The sequence below is a fragment of the Drosophila eugracilis genome, unplaced genomic scaffold, assembly GCF_018153835.1.
Source record: "Drosophila eugracilis isolate 14026-0451.02 unplaced genomic scaffold, ASM1815383v1 contig_2154, whole genome shotgun sequence".
Taxonomy (NCBI): Eukaryota; Metazoa; Arthropoda; class Insecta; order Diptera; family Drosophilidae; genus Drosophila; species Drosophila eugracilis.
Window position 1 is genome coordinate 60220 of NW_024573038.1, and position 20434 is coordinate 80653.

The window sequence follows — 20434 nt, forward strand, 5'->3', positions numbered from 1 at the left end:
AACCGTCAGGACATAAGTTACATACATAGTTAAAGCATAGATTTCATCACAAACAACGTCTCGAACACATTAACCGCGCCAAACTATCATCGGCAGAGCCATCATACCGGCAGAGCCAACACCGCCCCGAACACATCAACATCACACTGCGCCAAACTATCATCGGCTGAGCCTTCATACCGGCAGAGCCAACACCGCCTCGAACACATCAACGTCACACCGCACCAAACTATTATCGGCAGAGCCATCATACCGGCAGAGCCAACACCGCCTCGAGCACATCAAAGTCAGACAGCGCCAAACTATTATCGGCAGAGCCATCATACCGGCAGAGCCAACACCGCCTCGAACACATCTCACAGCGCAACACAGAAAAGCTGTAGCTTCACTCTACACGACGACGGCTTACACGAGAGCAGCGGAAAGGCCGCTGCCGCGATCGGCAGCAGAGAAGGACTTCGAGGAACTCTGACTGCTCGCCGATCGGGGATTCGGTTTGGAGAACTTAACAAGAACCGTCGTAATCACGGAAGAAACAAGGAGCAACTAAACGACTAAACAACCCCCGGTAAACCATGTAGCCGGCGGACATGGAGTAGTACGGGTAAGCCGGCCAAGGGACAACTCCAAAACGTGGGAGGCCAGCGGTGCGGAGGTATAGGGAACAGCGTAGGGATATGCTTAGAATATAAGCAAGGCATGTAAATAAATCCACTGTATACACACACTTCACTTTTCTTTCAAAGCGAACGGTTGTGTTTTTGGCTTTTTCGTGTTCTCGTGCGATTTAATCTTTGAATTTATTCCCCCTCACCTCACCGGCTTGTATCTCTCGAAAACACAATCTCTCTCCCCCTCTTAACAACTTGTACTCTCTTATAACGCCTCGTAGCTCTCGCTAACACTCTCTCGCTCACTCTATTGTCCCTAACTGGCTCAAACTCCCTTTCTTCTTCCCTATAATATTTTTCTGGCACATTGGTTTACATATTATTAATTATTTGTCAAAATGTCCGATATTATCTGTTGCATTAAAAAATTCAATAAAATTGTGCTAGGATAAGTCATTATATATATTAGTATGTACGAGTATACACGGTTATAGATATGTATTAGTGTGTAAAAATGCATTATGTAAATATGTAAATCTTGTATTTGAATATTTGAATGTAACAGTTAGATATTTAATAGTCGTAGTAGCAATAGTAGAATAATCAGCTGTTATATAGTTGCTAATCTGGCAACTCTGCAAATGTTAAGTATCGGCACCAGATTAGCAACTATGAAAATGTTAAATATCTGCGCTGATCGCAGCCAACTTCGTGTTATCTAATGTAAGAACCGAGGCCATGTTAATTCGGGCAATTGCGAATAAAAAGTAGAAGAGAACGGACAAGTTTAAATAAAGTGCGCGTAATAATAAAAGTGTACAACAGTTTATTCTACTATAAACTTCAGAAGTGGTCCTGACCCATAAAATGGATCTAATTGATGCGCAGCAATTCACGGTCGTCCAGCTAAAGAGGTGGTTGACGGCGCTGAACTGGCCAACCAGCGGCAACAAGGCGGAACTTGCAGCACCGCTGAAAAAAACAGCTCCAGAACATTCTGGAGCAAGTAAAAATCGCGTCGCAAGCAGTTGACTTCATCAACAACGACAAAAACTGCAACTATGCAGTGGTCGCCGAAGAAGCCAAGCAAGCAGTAGTCGGCGAAAACTTTAACGAAGCAGTTGGCGAAAAATACCAAATACCGATAAATGTGTCGATATCGATGGCGGCACTGATATCGATGTCAAGAAGAGTGTTGAGCAACGACAAATGGCAAATGTAAGCAAAGGACTTTAGTCGACAAACACTTCACTTTCTTTCGCCAAGGAAATCATCAAGGACTATGACGGATCGTCGTGCGCAAACATTTGGACTCAGCAAGTACGAAACATTGCTGAATTGTACAACTTGGATGCAGTGTGCGTGAAGATAGTGATTGTGTCCAAACTGAAGGGCATCGCCCAACGTTGGTTGCACGCAAATGCAAAGCGCATAATGGAGCCAGCAGAGAAGCTGTTGGAACAACTGATTCTAGCATTCGGCGATATACTTTCCAAGGCAGAAGCACGGCGCAAATTTGAAAGTTTGAAGTGGCACCATACCGAAAAATTTGCGGTGTATTTTGAAGCCAGGACGATGTTGGCAAGCAGCATCAACATCGAGCCTGACGAGTTGGTTGACCAGATACAACTGATTCTAGCATTCGGCGATAAACTTTCCAAGGCAGAAGCACGGCGCAAATTTTAAAGTTTGAAGTGGCACCATACCGAAAAATTTGCGGTGTATTTTGAAGCCAGGACGATGTTGGCAAGCAGCATCAACATCGAGCCTGACGAGTTGGTTGACCAGATAATCGAGGGAATACCTGCACAGAATTTGCGTGATCAAGCCCGGATCCAGGGTTTCACAGATCCGATGCAAATTCTGCGTTCGTTTGCTGGTATCCGTTTGGGCAAGCCTAAAGAAAGAGAGAACTACAAACCGAAGCAACAACGGAGGATTCCGCTGCGGCAACTCCAACGCCAGAGGACACATCGCCAAGGATTGTCGAAAGCCAGCAAGAGAGCCAGGATCTTACTATGCTTGTGGCAAGTTCGGCCACTTCGTAGCTCAATGCGAGGAACGGAAGGGAAATGCTGAAAATAATTATGTAAGGTATTTTAACATTCATTTCGAAAATCAAATTATATCTCCTATGGTTGCAGCATGCATCGTAGACTCTGGCAGTCCTATTTCATGAATTAAAGAATCTTTGTTGCCCACTGAGGCCCAACTACAAGAAGTCACCGAACATTATTTTGGCATAAATAAATGCCCATTGAAATTATACGGACAAATTTTATGTTTTGTACTAAACGAAAGAATAAAGTGTTATTTTAATTCAACGGTTGTTGCCAATGAGTCTATGATCCATGATGTGGTTTTAGGTCGAAATTTCATGCAAGCTTGCGATTTAAATTTAGATTTAAGAACTCTAAAGATGATAACGGTAGAAAATGTATCAAAACATAACCCAACGCAGACTACTAAAGATCTGACATTGCCTATGCTGAGGTCAATCATAATATTGAGTGTTTGGATGATATAAAATAAACGTTATAGAAGGGTCAACTGAAATTTTAAAAGCTGAGCAAGCAGTCGTTAGGAATCATAATAAAACAAAAAGGCAAATGGCTATGATACAAAGTAGTGAAACGATAGGTCAAACAGTTAAGCGACAAAACAGTGAAACAACAGGTCAAACAGTTAAGCGACAAAAAAGTGAAACAGCAGGTCAAACAGTTATAAAACAAGACAGTGAAACAACAGGTCAAACAGTTATGAGACGAGACGGAGAAACGACAGATCAGACAGGTATGTGGGTTATGGTTATATTAAGGTATTAAGCAGCTTATTTAATTTCATATGGGGACACACTGTTCGGAATTCCACAACCTCGTAGCTTTTTTCCATCAGCCGAAACGCCATATAGAACTGTCTCTTTTCATCAAAGAATGTCTATACCCATTGCGCCTTGCTAATTTAAGTTGAAGTTAGTCGATTGCGAATATTGAAGAGAGTGTGGAAGTCGTGAAGTTTAAAACAAAACTTTTGTTTCTTTAATTTACTTTTATATACATATCCGAAATAAGCATTATCAATTTGTACTACCCTACAAATTATTGGGGGCTCAACCGGGATTATAAAAGGAAAAAAGAACAAAGAGAAAACTGTGCGTTAACACATAGAAAACTGTCGCGACGAAGAATGAAGTGAAGATTGAGAAAAAAAAGAAGTAAAAACGGAAAAAAGCGTTGGATGTAATTGCTAAACAAGAACAGATAAAGACGAGGAAAATCTAAAAAGTTAAAAAGATCGACTAACGTTGAAGCAGCAAATTGTGTACACAGACTACAAAAGTGCGAAAAATCTGCGCAGTAGAGAAAAGAGAACGAGGATATACAGCAGAGGACTGGCCACTTGCTATTTTTGCGACAACAAAAAATTCCCTGTGGCGAAAAGAGGAGCTGCAAGATCTGCAAACGACGCAATCCGCCAAAAAATTGCGAGAGACGAGCAAGAAGTGGCAACGAGACGAGCAAGCAGTGCAGCGTGACGACATCGTAGAAGAGTACGAGCTGGAGTAGCAGAGTGGACTGGATAGCAAAATTCAAGCAGACGTAGAAGACAGCAAAATCCAATTGGGTGTGGTGAGCGACTGAGGCGATTTCATATATTTAATCTGATTTTAATTTTTTTTGAATAGACGAATTGTTTAACGTCAATTAAATTCTTACTTTGTTGTATCAAAACATTTAAATATTGAATTGTACTACTGTTTGTAAACGGCTTGAACGCATTACTATGGATGCTTGAACGATCCTCGCTATGACTGTGCCTCTACTAAGGGCAAAGTTATCCGAACTAGGTTTGGCAGGAAGCAACCAATGAAGGAAGTTCCACCGTCGAGCGAGGAAGAGTCCGACGCTGAGGAGCAGATCGACGATCAGGTTGACGACGATAGCGACTCCGAGGCAGAAGACGCGGCTGATTTAATTGATGATGAGGCTGAGGAAGATGAAGATGAGAATAGTGACGAAGAGGAAGATGATGACGAGAAGGTGGAAGGAAGAAGACTCCGACGAAGATAATGAAGCCCCTGTAGAGGAGCCTGTTTCCAAGAAAGGCAAGGAAAGTAAGAAACCCGGGGAATCCAACTCTGAAGGATTAAAAGAAAAGAGCGGAATTCCTAAAGTGTCCGTTGGTAGGATTCCCATAGGAACGCCAAAAAATCAGATCGTCTATGCCGCGAACTTACCAAATGAATAAATGAATGAATTATTATTCGGACCAAGTTCGGACCGATGCAGTGCACCGTATCACTAATAAGTTGGGTTCCAATTCAGTCATTGTGGCCTTTGATACGCCGGCTGGAGCAGGAGCCGCTTTACAAGCCAAGCATAAGGCGCTGACTGTTGGAGAAAATGTTTTGACCGTATCTCAGGCGAAGGACAAGGAAGCTTTAAATGATCGCACAGTTGTGGTTGCCCTGTTTGGACCAAATATCACCAAAGAGGATATCAAGAGCTTTATCGAGAATGTAGCTCCTGTGGAGGTAACTTTAACTGCAAACCGCCTTATCCCCAGAGCATTTGTACGTTTAAAGTCAGTAGTTTATATTCCCAAAGTCCTAAAACTGCACAGCACCGAGCTCTTTTCTCGCTTTATTACGGTGCGACCTGTTTCGTTCAAGGCGTTGTCAAAGTCCAATGAACTTACCCTGGTCGTCGAAAATGTAGGAAAGCACGAGTCTTACAGCTGCGATGCCTTGCAGCAGATATTCAAAAAATGTGGCGAATTGGACTATGTTGACGTTGTGTGCAGCAAGACAGTTTTAGCATTCGTCACATTCAAGCAAGCTGAAGGAGCTAAAGCTGAAGCCCTATCATGTCAGTAGCTCGGGGAGGGCTATTCTAGTGACAAACTTGACTATACTATACTACTGATACTACTGAAGCTGACCTTAGGCAATTGTTTACCAAGAGCTGCGAAATCGAGAGCATCCAAATGTTGGGTACTAAGGCCGTAATAAAGTTCACAACCGATGAAGGCTTCTGTAAATCATTCTTGGCCAACGAAACTATCGTCAACCGCGTACCTATTTTTATCGAGCCGAACTCTCTGCTGAAGCACAGATTAATGAAAAGACGCACTGCAAAAAGCCACGCCCTCGGAAAGTTCCAGAAGAACACATTTGGCCACAAACCTTTTAATAAACGACCGTCATATGAAAATGGGGGCAATCCGTTTATAAAAAGGAAGTTAGAAACTGAATATGCCGTAGGAGAATTAGTTGCCATAAAAAGAACAAAGTATGGAACTGGAATGAAACTTCGTCCAAAACTTTTCGGCCCTTACAAAGTATCTAAAAAACTTAATCACGGGCGTTATGAAGTAAAAAAAAATAGAAAAGGTAATCAGGACGGACCAAACATTACTACGACAGCAGCCGATTACATGAAAAATTGGGGTTCATACAGGGGCGAATGAAGATTCAGGATAGCCGATTGTGGGATATGGGTATATTAAGGTGTTAAGCAGCCTATTTAATTTCATATGGGGACACACTGTTCGGAATTCCACAACCTCGTAGCTTTTTCCATCAGCCAAAACGCCATATAGAACTGTCTCTTCTCATCAAAGAATGTCTATACCCATCACCCTCTTCCTAATAGAAATTACGCCTTACTAATTAAAGTTGAAGTCAGTCGATTGCGAATGTTGAAGAGAGCAAGTGTCATCCATAGAGTGCGGAAGTCGTGAAGTTTAATACAAAACCTTAGTTTCTTTAATTTACCTTTATATATATCCGAAATAAACATTATCAATTTGTACTACCCTACATTAATGACCTTCCGTTGGCTGTTAATGACTACCTAGTACTTATGTATGCAGAAGATGTCAAACTCTGTCTGCAATATACCGATGCCTCCTACCAGGTGAAACTGCAATCTGACCTTAATAATTTTCAAAACTGATGCTCTGCAAACTTACTAAATCTTAATGGCTCTAAGTGCAAAGCAATGACCTTCTGTTGCCTAAGACCTAAAGTTGCCACTTATACTCTGCATGGTGTAGCTCTGGAAAGAATTAATGCAGTTGAAGATCTTGGCATCTTACTCGATGCAAAACTTAAGTTTTCCGACCATATTTCCTCTATGTTTAATAAAGCTAGAGGAGTGCTTGCTTTCATTAAAAGGTGGTCGACGGAATTTAACGACACTTTACAAAACACTTTTACAAAACACTTTTTATTTCTTACAAAAACACTTTTTATTTCTTTAGTTCGTCCGATTCTGGAATATGGATCATGTATCTGGGACCCCCAGAATGGGTATCACCAGTGCCTTATTGAATCCATCCAAAAGAATTTTTTAATATTTCCTCTCCGCGGTCTCAACTGGGATGCAAACTTACACCTTCCCTTTTGTAAAAGTAGACTCTTACTAATTAATTTGCCATCCCTCGCTAATCATAGGACGATGCTTGGTGTCGTCTTTATCCATAATCTTCTTAAGGGTGAAATTGATAGCCAGGCCCTTCTAGGCCGCTTGAATATCCATGTACCCCTTAGGATTACTAGAAACTAGATTCCTCTATCCTTAGAGCATTGTAGTCCGAACTTTGCCTAACATGAACCATTTCGGGTACTATGTTCAAACTACAATGATCTTTATAACACTACTTCTAACTCTTCTCCTAACCCTTTGAAAGTTTCGTTTCTAATCCATTTAGCACAAAACTAACTTTCCTCGAATCTTTACTAATCCACTCGGATGTATCCCCGTGTTCCAAGCCTTATGTCAAACGGCGTCCTCGGTCGTTTGGGCGGGAGGTGGGTTGCACGTCAAGCAACGGGAGTCGCGTTAAAAAAAAAAACCACGCCCACTCTAACGCCCACAAAACCCGAAAAACCAAAAATGCAAAAATCTCAAAAACTTTAAGACGTTTATAATATTATTAAGAATGCCTTCGTTTGACCTTGTATAACTTATTTCTGTTAATATCTATCGATTTACCAAAGATTTTTTAAATCGGAACATTATTTCGCTATTTATGATTAAATTTAGGTTATAAGTCCTGAGTAAACAGTAACGGGTATCTTATAGTCGCGGCACTCGACTATAGCGTTTCCTCTTGTTTTTTTTAAGACTCATTTGGATCAATGTAGATTTTCTTGTTTTTTTAATGGCTAGGATGGGAGTGACTTGATTGTCAACGCATCTTCATTTTCAACTATCCAACTCTAATAGCTCCTGATGTCTAAACGTTTTTAGTTTATCGTATTTTGTGGTCATTATAAGAAAAAGGCCATAACTGAGCTGTTATTTTACTGAAAGTTGCAAATATTTCATAGTGCTTAATAAAATTCCATAAAATTCATTATTAATAAAAATATTTATATGAACATCTAATATAAAAATAGTTTTTATCGATAAATCACTATAAATATTAAATATTTGAAAACAATAAGTCTAAAAAAAGAACATTTACCTTCTTTCTAGAAGGACAATAAACATTATCTCTTTATTTTGGGACGCTTAATCAATTTTTTTTTTTATTTACTGCTGTTTATTTATTGAGGGTTTCCCTTTTGGAGACTAACAATAGGTTATCAAATCTTAAGTCTAAAACAAGAACTTATTAATCTAATTGACAGTTTTTATTGCAGGTACCTCAAGTGTAAATATTGCTGGCCGGGCGGTCGTTTCGTCGTAGTTCTTTCTATTCCGAGCGAAATTGTTTGAGTGTTCGTTTAGTTTTTTACGGTAGGTCACTTTAAGCCTTGATATTTCGTCTATTACTGTCGGATTCGGAGATCTTTATGGTTGTTGTCGTTTCGAACATTCCATGGTGCCCCTGTGATAATTCTAAGGATTTTTGATTGGGCCCGCTTGATGTTGTCAACGTGGCTCCTACTTATATTTCCCCACGGCTGAGAGCCGAATGTCCATATTGACTTAATTGTTGTAATGCAGGACCTTGTAGTCTAGGCCCAGGAAAGATAGTATTAATATTTTGGGCTCTTAGGTAAGGGGTTAAGCGACATAAAAGGCATTTCTCAAAGAGCTTTGAGAGACATGATAGTAAACTTATTGGTCTATACGATGATGGCTTAGTTTTTTCTTTTCCAGGTATTGGGATCATTATAATGGTCGACCTTTTCCATTTGTGTGCGTAGTATCCAAGTCTCGTAATCCCGTTAAAGAATTTGCAAATAACTTCTATAGAACAAGTCGGGTGCAGTCATCTAGCTAATACCAGAATTATGGCTTGCAATTTGTTCAGCATCACTGTATGCTGAATTATCTCATTTATCTAGAAAACAAGCCGAGACTAGCGTCCGCGAGTCGACGATCGCTCGGCTCGCCCCCACACATTCGTTCTTTATCGCTGTAGAAACGCAGTCGCAGCGCTGCTAAAATAAAACTTTGAAAATAACTCTCTCGGCCTCTTATTTTTCACCGTTCACGGCACAGCATTTTTTCGTGCAATTTTAAATTGCATTTCGAATTTATTTAGAAACAGGTAGCATAAATTAATGCCCTTCAAAACAACACAACTCGGCAGTTTTATAATCAGAAGATTATTGGGTCCGTCGCTGGTGCATAGCTTAATAGACGGTTTTCGCATTTCCTATAAAAGCTGATGTCTCGGTAACTATAAAAGATATAAAGTTCGGATTAAGCATGTAGGATTTTATGATGCTCCAAATGTAAATTCATTTTTTTCCATCTAGCCGTAGACGTGGCTAGATGCCCTAACGCCCACATAACTCGGAAAACCGAAAATGCAAAAATCTCGGGAACTATAAGAGCTAGAAAGTTATAGGCTTAGGAATACGTATTTAAGGGAACTTCCCACGAGTTTTCATCCGGCCACGCCCACTCTAACGCCCACAAGCCGCGGAAAACTATGGCGTCTATAATCACACTTCATTTCTCTTTCAAAGCGAACGGTTGTGTTTTTGGCTTTTGCGTCTTCTCGAGCGATTTAATTATTGAATTTATCGCCTCGTTTTTGCTACTTTTTTTGCAAACGTTTATCTACTTGAAAAAAAAACCGTCTTTTCGATTCCGCGTCGTGCAGTGCATTTATTGTTATCTGTTTGCATAAAGTATTTATTGCAAACAAATATCAACAACTGTGGTCTGTATTCTAACATATTTTTTTTACTTACTCTTTGTGCTATTAGTAACGGAACTTTCACCGCTTACCTCTCCAGCACAACATCTCTTTTCTATATCTCCCATCGGCTTGTAGCTCTCGAAAACAAACTCTCTCTCCCTCTCTTATACAACTTGTACTCACTTATAACGCCTCTCTCTCGCTTACTCTCTTGCCCCTAACTGTTTCTCTCAAACTTCCTTTCTTCTTCCCTATAATATTTTTCTGGCACAGTGGTTTTCATCTTGCTAATTATTGCCAACATGTCTGATATTATCTGTTGCATTAAAAAATGAAATAAAATTGTGTCGGTTGACCAAGTAAGCGTCCACTGTGCAGGGCTTAAGTCAGCCACCATTCCGGATGCTTTGGGTCAATCTGACTCTGGCTTACACTACTGTTGTGACAGATGTCGTGAGGCCCAGAAGGAAATTAGATCTTTTATGCGGCAGACTAAAAATGGGCTAACGACCTGTTTTCTGCGCTGGACACTCAGTGTCCAGGAGTCTCCTAAGCGCAAAAAAACGTTCCATTTGCCGCCGGCGGTTACCGCCAGTAATGCTAATAACTCCCTTCTCCCTCCGTCTGATGTTCACCAGTCTCCTTCATTGTCACCGCTGCCGTCTACCACTCCAATCGTGACGACACCGGTAACAGCCCATATTTCGGATCCCGAAAATGTTGCTAAGGTGCGTAGGCATTTGTCCGATGAGCAGTCCGAGGTAGTCGCATTGGACCCTCTCGTGCCAAATGTTCTACAAGCCCAAAAGAATTTACCCGTGACTCACCAGAGGAACTTAGGGTCCGGATTACCGGCACCCACTGGTAGCGTGGGTAAACCACCCGCCCCGCCAAAGCCCTTGGTTGGTATTCCCCTAGAGAAACACATTTTAGTTTCCCGGCTTTCCCCTGATACGTCCGAATCGGACATCTTAGCTTACATCCAAGAAAAACTTAAAGTCGATATTAGGGTGGAAAATATCACTAAATTTAAATATTCTTACGCTAGGAACGTGGCATCTTTCAAGATCCGTGTTCCTCAGATGGCTTTTGACGATATCTGTTCGACCAATTTCTGGCCGCAACATATTTTCGTTCAAGAACATCAGCTTAAGAATACAAAAAATAAAAAAAAGTCGCCCTTTAGGAGTAAAGCTTCCACAAGTAAACGCTCCTGCCAACCTAAAAAACTCACATCATCCATAATTCTTTCGTACCAGAACACAAGAGGCTTACGCTCTAAACATTCTAACTTGTTCTCGGTAAGCTTCTTGTTTGCATAACAGGTCATTGTGTTTACGGAAACCTGGCTAACTCCAGAAATTCTTAATTCTGAAGTTTTCCCCAGTAGGTACACAATATATAGGCTTGACCGATCCCTCGGAAATGGTGGTGGAGTCCTAATTTCCGTGGACTCTAATCTCGTTTCCGAGATGATAAATCTTCAAACTGGAGACTTAGAATTTATCACAGTTAAAATCTCATTGTCTAGGTTAAATTTATATACTCGTATCACTTGCTCTTATATTCCGCCTAAGTCCGATTCCTTGACATATGAGAGGCACCTAGCAGCCATTCAGTCTGTCTTCTCAATGTTATCGGACATGAATCAGCTGGTGGTGTTGGGTGATTTCAACCTACCCCAGGTGGCTTGGTCCATGAACGATAACACCTTAGCTTTAACACCTATGTCGCATCACGACTTTACTGCTGGCATGTTAGACATGTCACTGGCTCAAATGAATCATATAGGGAATTCTTTAGGTCATTTGCTCGATCTGTGCTTTCTCTCTGATACGGACGCCATATATCTAAAAATCTTTGCTATCGTTTGGAAAATCTACTGCAAGCATGGATCAGGAAATTGCCGATCTTTTTGCACAGTTTTTTCAAACTACCTATTCACCTTTGTTAATAAACGCGCAGACTTACGCTTACGATATCCCCCAGTCTAACTTTATTTCCCGACCCACCTTGTCGGAATGTGGGGTTATAAAGGATCTTCAGAATGTGAAGCCAGTCTTTTCGCCAGGTCCAGACGGGGTACCGGGCTGTGTGATTAGGTACTGCTCTGCTACCCTGGCCAAACCCCTTTTAAAATTATTTAACCTTTCCCTGGAAACGTCCACGTTTCCCGCTATCTGAAAAGAGTCCCTTATCATTCCCCTTCACAAGAAGGGAAAAAAATCGGATGCTGAAAATTACAGAGGTATATCTAAACTATCAGCCATTCCGAAACTTTTCGAAAAAATTATTGTGCCTCACTTGCAGCACCAGTGTAGATCTGTCATATCTCCATGTCAGCATGGCTTTATGAAACAACGGTCTACCACTACCAATCTTCTGGACACCTTGGTCCGTTACTTTTTACCTTATTCATTAACGACCTTCCCTTGGTTATTAATGACTCCCTAGTACTTATGTATGCAGATGCTGTCAAACTCTGTCTGCAATATACTGATGCCTCCTACCAGGTGAAACTGCAATCTGACCTTAATAATTTTCAAAACTGATGCTCTGCAAACTTACTAAATCTTAATGGCTCTAAGTGCAAAGCAATGACCTTCTGTTGCCTAAGACCTAAAGTTGCCACTTATACTCTGCATGGTGTAGCTCTGGAAAGAATTAATGCAGTTGAAGATCTTGGCATCTTACTCGATGCAAAACTTAAGTTTTCCGACCATATTTCCTCTATGTTTAATAAAGCTAGAGGAGTGCTTGCTTTCATTAAAAGGTGGTCGACGGAATTTAACGACACTTTACAAAACACTTTTACAAAACACTTTTTATTTCTTACAAAAACACTTTTTATTTCTTTAGTTCGTCCGATTCTGGAATATGGATCATGTATCTGGGACCCCCAGAATGGGTATCACCAGTGCCTTATTGAATCCATCCAAAAGAATTTTTTAATATTTCCTCTCCGCGGTCTCAACTGGGATGCAAACTTACACCTTCCCTTTTGTAAAAGTAGACTCTTACTAATTAATTTGCCATCCCTCGCTAATCATAGGACGATGCTTGGTGTCGTCTTTATCCATAATCTTCTTAAGTGTGAAATTGATAGCCAGGCCCTTCTAGGCCGCTTGAATATCCATGTACCCCTTAGGATTACTAGAAACTAGATTCCTCTATCCTTAGAGCATTGTAGTTCGAACTTTGCCCAACATGAACCATTTCGGGTACTATGTTCACACTACAATGATCTTTATAAAATTACTTCTAACTCTTCTCCTAACACTTTGAAAGTTTCGATACTAATCCATTTAGCACAAAACTAACTTTCCTCGTATCTTTCCTAATCCACTCGGATCTATTCCTGTGTTCCGAGCCGTACGTCAGACGGCAGCGCCCTTCGGTCGGTTGGGCGGAAGGTGGGTTGCACATCAAGCAACGGGAGTCGCGCGAAAAAAAAAAAAAATATTCTTATGAATTCCTTCGTTTGACCTTGTATAACTTAATTCTGTTAATATCTATCGATTTACCAAAGATTTTTTAAATCGGAACCTTATTTCGCTATTTAGGAAGAAATTTAGGTTATAAGGACTCACATGGGCAGTGACGTAACTATCAATTACTCAACATGCTTCCTCTGACTTGTGAATTTCCACTAGCAAAATTAATATTTTAAAATTGTGTAAAACAGTAACGGTTGTTTTTAAATTGGTAAATAGAGTAATGGGTATTTCAAAGTCACGTCACTTGACGAAAACTGTGTAAAATAAATCATATTATGTATAATTATTCTTTATTTTATTAGTTATGTTATTTTGACAATATTACACTAGTTTCAGTATTTAAACGTTACTTTTCTTAAGGAATTCATTTTTTAAATACTTGACTCTTGGTTTCTTTTTCGATAATACTGTATATCTAAATAGGTACTTCGCAACTATTACGCAACATTTAGTACTTAAGAATCTCCCGCAGTTGTGTTTTTAATAACATTCTATATTCTAGTGCTGTTCGCCGGGGTAGTATGAAGATTGTCCGAGGTGGGATAGTTACCATTGTCTACTATGTAATCTTCGTCGAAGAAACTGTACCCAGGATCTTCATCATCTTCTGCCGCCTTCAAATTATGTATGCAAGTATGTTGCGAAAGCAAGCCAGTTTAATTCTGATCTCTGGTCTGTTTCTCTTTTGATTTTGACATCATTGGTGTAGGTGAAAAGGTTTAAATACATATCCTTTACTAATATTTTCAACACTCCTTCTTACCGCTCCTTCTTATTACAGAAAACACTTGGTACTTAATTCAATTCATTCAGATTTAGCTCTGTTCTTACTAATTAGTTGTGTTTCTTTTTCAGCTTAGCCCTAGCGAACTTACACATTTTATGTGCTTAACTTTAGTTAAATCCTTATCTAACATATCTGAAATCAGGTATTCGGTTGATTCATATTCAATTTCAATGACTTTCTTCTTTCTTATATAAATCTCTTATAAAGTGATACTTAATATCTATGTGTTTACTTCGAGCATGAAAAGTAGCATTCTTAGCTAGACATTGAGCGCTCTGATTGTCACTGTAGATCATCAATGTTGACGCCGTCTTAAAACCCAGTGATTTGCGGTCAATGCTGTTCCTATTAGGAAGCGAAGGACTCATGTTTCTTATGGGGGTCACTGCACCTCTGTGCCAACTTTGCCACGGAATGTATAACGTCTGGTCTTGAGGTCATCGCTAAGTACAGCAATCAACAAGTGATTAATACTGCTTTTGGTTAGCTCTCGGGCAGTCATCCACAGTACACAGGCTCTGATAACTAACCTCTTAAGGTGTGGCATTCGGATTACAGTCTTCTATTCCATATTCTTGTAACAGCCCGTCGATATACTGCTTATGACCAATCGTCACGCTGCCCTTCTCTCTATTCCGTTAGATTTCCATGCCCAAGAAATGGTTCAGATCTCCGCCATCTACTATATCAAATTCCTGTGTGGTGTGAAGTTTAACGTTGATCAGGTCTTCTTTTGTGTTACAAGCAATAATTAGATCATCAACATATACAACAATTATGCTAAGACTTCCGCCGATTTTCTTGAGTTAATCTGCGACGGCTTAATACACAACAAAATACTCGCGAGGGCCTTTTCAATTTTTATATCAAAGTTTGTCTGTTTTTCTACGGTTCCACTTTCGTTTTTAATTTCACGACTGCACACAACTGACCAAAGTTCCAAGTGTACTAGCAAACGTTTCATCTGCACTGCCCATGAACTATAAATTTCACTATCTAGTTTTTCTGTTGAGTATTGTAAACTCATTTTGTTCATTTTATTGAAACACCACCGAATCTCTAAATATTTATTCTTTTCGATTATTACGCGCAAGTTTATAGCTTGGTGGCCGTCGATGATAACGATGTTTTCGAAACATCGGCAACATCGATGTTATCAAAACATCAGCAACATCGATGTTTACCGGGGCAACATCAATGTTTTTCCATTTCTAGGGCACATTAAGGAAGATTGACGAATTTTAAGTACATATATCACTTATTTAATGGCGATGCTTTTAAAACATTAGCTAAAAAAAACTTCTGGGTCATCTTTGAGTGAGTCTAAAAGAGCCTTCAGCAAGGCTGGACAACTTTGAGTGATCGTCGAACGCGGCCGTTGTCCGTTGTCGAGTTGTCTTTTTAAGCAAAAACAAACATGTAAATAATGAGCTAGGGATAGTAAAGTAAGGATAGTATAGTAGGGATAGTACAATATCCTAAAGAATTGTTATTTTCTTTGAACCATGTATATAATAAACAATGATTTTGTTTTGTTTTTGCTTTTTGTTTTTATCTACAAAAATAAGGATGGTACAATATACTATAGAAGTTTACTATGTATATAAAGAACCAATTTATTTTAAATTGTTTTTTCTTTCGCTTTAATTTGAAAATTAAATAATAAAATGGTTAATTTTTTGTTGAAAAATATAACTTTATTTTTAAACATTACAAATTAAAATAAACTTTCAACTTCAATTAAAAAAACGGCTTATATTTTGTTTAAAACATCAAAAACATCGATGTCCGTGAACATCCAAAACCAAAGAAGTATAAGATATACAGTGGTGCATATACTATTATTTTTAACAGATTTAATTTATTAATCCTTTCTACTTTATTAAAAAACTTTTTTTAATGTTCTTATATCAATTTTTTAATTATAAACCATATATTTACATTGAAAATGCACTGTGTGAGTTAAGTGGTATACAGTTTTATTTTAGTTCATTAAGAGCACCCGACTTTTGATTTTTTTTTACTCGGGAATATAATGAAGCTGCCTTGTAATTGATCGGTCCGTAATGTTGACTTTCGAGATCAGCATAAATGAATTCATCATCGAATCTTTCGGGATTTAATGGCTATTGTATGGAGAAGCGAAATTCGATATATTAGATGGTTTTAAGAAGTTATTTTTAATGCTTTTACTTTTACAATGTATAGCTTTTTCATGCAAATGAATATTTTATTTAAACATGGCAAGTATATGGAAAATAGCGAGAATTTTTTGCTTTTATAAAAGTTTTTAATATATTTTTAGCGATAAATCATGGTAAATATTAAGTATTTAAAACAATAAGTCTAAAAAAAGCAAATTTACCTTCTTTCTAGTAGGACAATAAACATTATCTCTTTGTTATGGGACACTTAATCAAATTAAAACTTAGAATATATAGGTATTGCTGCATTTGTAAGGATCCTCAAAGTCAGAAAGAAGCTAAAAAATTACAATTCATTTAATTTAGATTATCTAAATACTTTGATGGGAATTTCAGTAAATTTAGTGTCTTATGTGATTATTACCTTTATTAATATAAGTCTTAAGAAGTGTGCCGCCAAAATAATTTTTAAATGGTTATGCTCCTTTTTACTTTTAATATCAAAATAATATATATTGGGTAGCATTCCATATTACATGTTATGTTTAAAATATTCAATAGTTGCACTAATAAGCACTAATAACTAATTAACAGTGTTTGACTTTTATACCTACTGTCTTATTTGTAATCATATACGCTTACATATTTTTTGGATAACAATCGCAGAGACTATTTTTGTATAACTTTTAAATTATGCTTATAGACTGAGTAATTACATATATATGATGCGAACTGCATAATCTTATACAAATATAAATTCATTACTTGCATTTTTTTTAATTTTCTAATTAAAAATTAAATTTTATTAAACATGCCCCACCACACATTGGCATTAATGATAAATTAAGTACGAACACTGGACTCTTCTTTGATATTTAGAAACCGAACTAAAAAATTGACAAACAAAAATTTCTTTTTGTGAAAAAAATGCTTGGAAGTAAAGGTTTTTTTAAAGTAAAGGTATTATTTATAGTTAAATAACGTGCAGTACAATATTTGTTTAAGGTATAAAAGAAGAAGTATAACACAAATGTGTAAATTGAAGCTTTAATTTTAAAAACTAGTAACTTTCGATGGTGAAATGGATGCTCAGATAGTCATGGTAGAAATAAGTCTTAAAAATTTTACACAATTACCTTCATATAACATTAGTATCATTAAATAAAAAATTTTTTTAAAAATTAAAAGTGCTAGCACCTTTCTCTCACCAACAACATAGGGTCATCAATATTACAGTTTTATTAATATAAAATGTTCCAAACATGTTTATCAACAATAAATCTTCAGTAAAATGTTTAGAAAAAATGTTTAACTATTTTTGACTGTATTACCTGAAACCCCATACTTCTTTAAGCAAAATAAAACAAGAAAGAACGCTATAGCCGAGAGCCGCAGCTATAAGATATATGTTACGTTTAAAACCATTTTCAAAGTTCAAAGTTTAAATTGATGCCGACAATAATTTCTCTTGTTAGAATCTCGTAAAAATGATATCCTTGTGATCTCTAGATTGTGTAAGGGTAATCTCAACATTATATTTCTAATAATTCCAAGACTCAGTAGATCTTAGATCATCTATACAGACAGACGGACAAAATGTCTGATGGACAGGACTAAACCGACTCGTTTGAGTCGGAAAGCTTTTCTTCTATTGTATCATTTTTAACTATTCCTTATACCAAAATTGGTAAAATATTTTTTTTTACAATTATTAAATAAGGTTATACGGCCTGGCATCATTATTTTTAAATTGGTAAATAGAGTAATGGGTATTTCAAGGTCACGGCACTTGACCAAAACTGTGTAAAATAAAAAATTTTATGCATGAATATTCTTTATTTTATTAGTGTTGTTATTTTGACAATATTAAACTAGCTTCAGTATTTAAACGATACTTTTCTTAAGCAATTTATTTTATAAATGCTTGACTCTTGGATTCTTTTTCTATAATACTGTATATTTAATTGGGTACTTCGCAGCTGTTGTGCGACATTTAGTACTTAAGAATCCCCCGCAGTTCTGTTTTCAATAGCATTCCATGTACTGGAGCTGTTGGCCGGGGCAGTATGAAGATTGTCCGAGGTGGGATAGTTACCATTGTCTACTATGTTATCTTCCTCAAAGAAACTGTACCCAGGATCTTCATCATCTTCTGCCGCCTTTAAATTGTGTCTGCAACTATATTGCGAAAAAAGGCCAGTTTGACTATGATCCCTGGTCTGCTGCTCTTCTGATTTTGTCATTATAGGTGTAGGTGAAATGGGCTTAAATGCATGTCGTTCACTTAGCTGCAAAACCAAAGGAGTCCCTTCCTCCTTAAACTCTTTCCTTTCTTGCAGTTGAAGGTGCAGTTGCATACGCAGCTGTTGTAACTTGCCGTTTGCTGTCTGAGTGCTTTGATAATTGAATGAGTGATGTTTACGCAATGGCAGACGTATAGGTCGAATTAATAAATCATTTGCCGAAGCTATTTGTAGATCACGCGAGTCAAATTTTTGGGCAGAACTGTGTACTTCTGAACTATAGCCTAGGATTTCTCTGGAGACGTCACAATTTTTGACTCTTCTGGCATATGGATGTCTTTGGATTTGTTCGTATGGAGAGCTAATGGTTTGACGGCGCAGTTTCTTTTTCTTTTTATTACCGGATAAAGCGTTACTTTTTCCATTTGTTGCTAGAAATGTATTAACAGCCAGCGATTGGGTTTTCTGTCGTTAGTTTATTCATTATGTGGTTAATAATCATGCATCAAAAGGGTTACGTTGAAAAGCGTTGTAATTATATTGTTGACATGTAAGTCCCAAGTGTAAAAAAATCATGTAAGTAAATAAAGTAAAAAATATGACTTGAAATTAATTATAATTGCTTTAATAACTTTTTTATAACCATTGCGCGATTATTCAATAACTAACTAAATGCAGATTAAGTTTAAAAACTAAGCCAGATTGGCCATACATTTTCCCAACATATCAAGCACACAAACAAACAGAAATTGGGAAAAAAAATATTTGGATTTTTTGATTTATCTGAAATTTCTATCTCTAAAAGCTATCGATGTTATAAAGGTGTTCAGTATCGGCTTCCGGGAAAGCATTTACATTTACATTTGTGTTGGCTTGCAGCTGGGCACTGAGAGGACGAAGAATATTTTTTGATAATCAATTCATCACTCATTTTACTGTCTCGTCAAATTCGAATTAAACTCTAAATTGCCCACAGCAGTTACAAAGTATGAATTCCATTGCAAGTGTTCGAAGATGTTCCAGAAAGAAACAACAACAAATTATATTGCGTTTGTCTACGAAATGTGGCGGAAAGAGGAACACGCAAAATGTTTAGTGTAATATAGTCGCGAGAGCTCAAATCTTATGAGCGAGCAAGCCCATATGCTCCGAGCATTTACAAATACAAATGAGCACTCAGTGCCTTGGTGTTGAGCACCCCTGTTCTAAAGGGAATAGAGTCAGGCGGACAAACAGACATGACTAAATCGACGCGGTTATTAGCTATATACCTATGTATTTCATACTTTCCGACCAAAACGTTACAACCTTATAGTCTACTCCCTATATAAAAACTTGAACAAATAATATGAGTTTAAATTATTATTCCCTCCAAGACCTTATATCCTTATACTTTACTAGTCATATAAAAAACAAGAAGAAACCCTAAAGTCGAGTGTCGCGACTATAAAATACCCGTTACGGTCTTAAACAATTTTAAAATGTTCATTTTCTTAGTGGAAATTACAAAGCGCCACCTATTGTCAGAGAAAGCATGTTGAGTAACTGATAGTGATGTCACTGTCCATGTGACCACTTCTAACCTACATTTCTTCATAAATAGCAAAATAATGTTCCGATTTGCAAAATCTTTGGTAAAACTATACATATTGACAAAAATAATATACAAGGTCAAAAGAAGACATACATAATAATGTTATAGACGCCACAGTTTTCCACGGCATGTGGGCGTTATAGTGGGCGTGGCAGGATGCTGCGCTGCGTATGGACCTCGAGAATCTGCCTGCCTAATCTCAACTCTGTAAATCGCATAGCTCGTTATAGTTACATGCTTTTCAACGAATCTAATATACCCTTTTACTCTACGAGTAACGGGTATAAGTATTATATCATGCTTGCAATTTTCCGAAAATCATGAAATCTTTTGAAATTATAAATTAAAGACAAAAAAATCAATCAAAGAGGAGCTTAATTGTCATAAAAATATTACTTTTTAGCGAAGGGAAGTCACAAAATTTTGTTTTTATAACCCCAACTAGTAAAT

The 20434-nt window shown here is 37.8% G+C and overlaps 1 protein-coding gene and 1 pseudogene across 23 annotated transcripts in view; one reads left to right on the plus strand and one right to left on the minus strand.

The window, feature by feature from the left end:
- The first annotated feature begins 1478 nt into the window (after window positions 1-1478).
- On the plus strand, window positions 1479-14758 carry LOC108104161 (annotated as a pseudogene).
- Window positions 14759-15894: 1136 nt separating this feature from the next.
- The window catches only part of LOC108118341 (B-cell receptor CD22), a 65965-nt gene continuing 61425 nt past the window's right edge, over window positions 15895-20434 (minus strand). For 11 of the 23 annotated variants that reach the window (XM_041818246.1, XM_041818245.1, XM_041818247.1 and 8 more), the window contains one exon: window positions 15966-18855. In XM_041818246.1, coding sequence (XP_041674180.1) covers window positions 18148-18855 — 708 coding nt within the window. In that variant the 3' untranslated portion in view covers window positions 15966-18147. Of the gene's footprint in view, window positions 18856-20434 lie in introns of all 23 variants that reach the window. The other 12 variants (XM_041818253.1, XM_041818257.1, XM_041818260.1 and 9 more) reach the window with 6 other exon arrangements.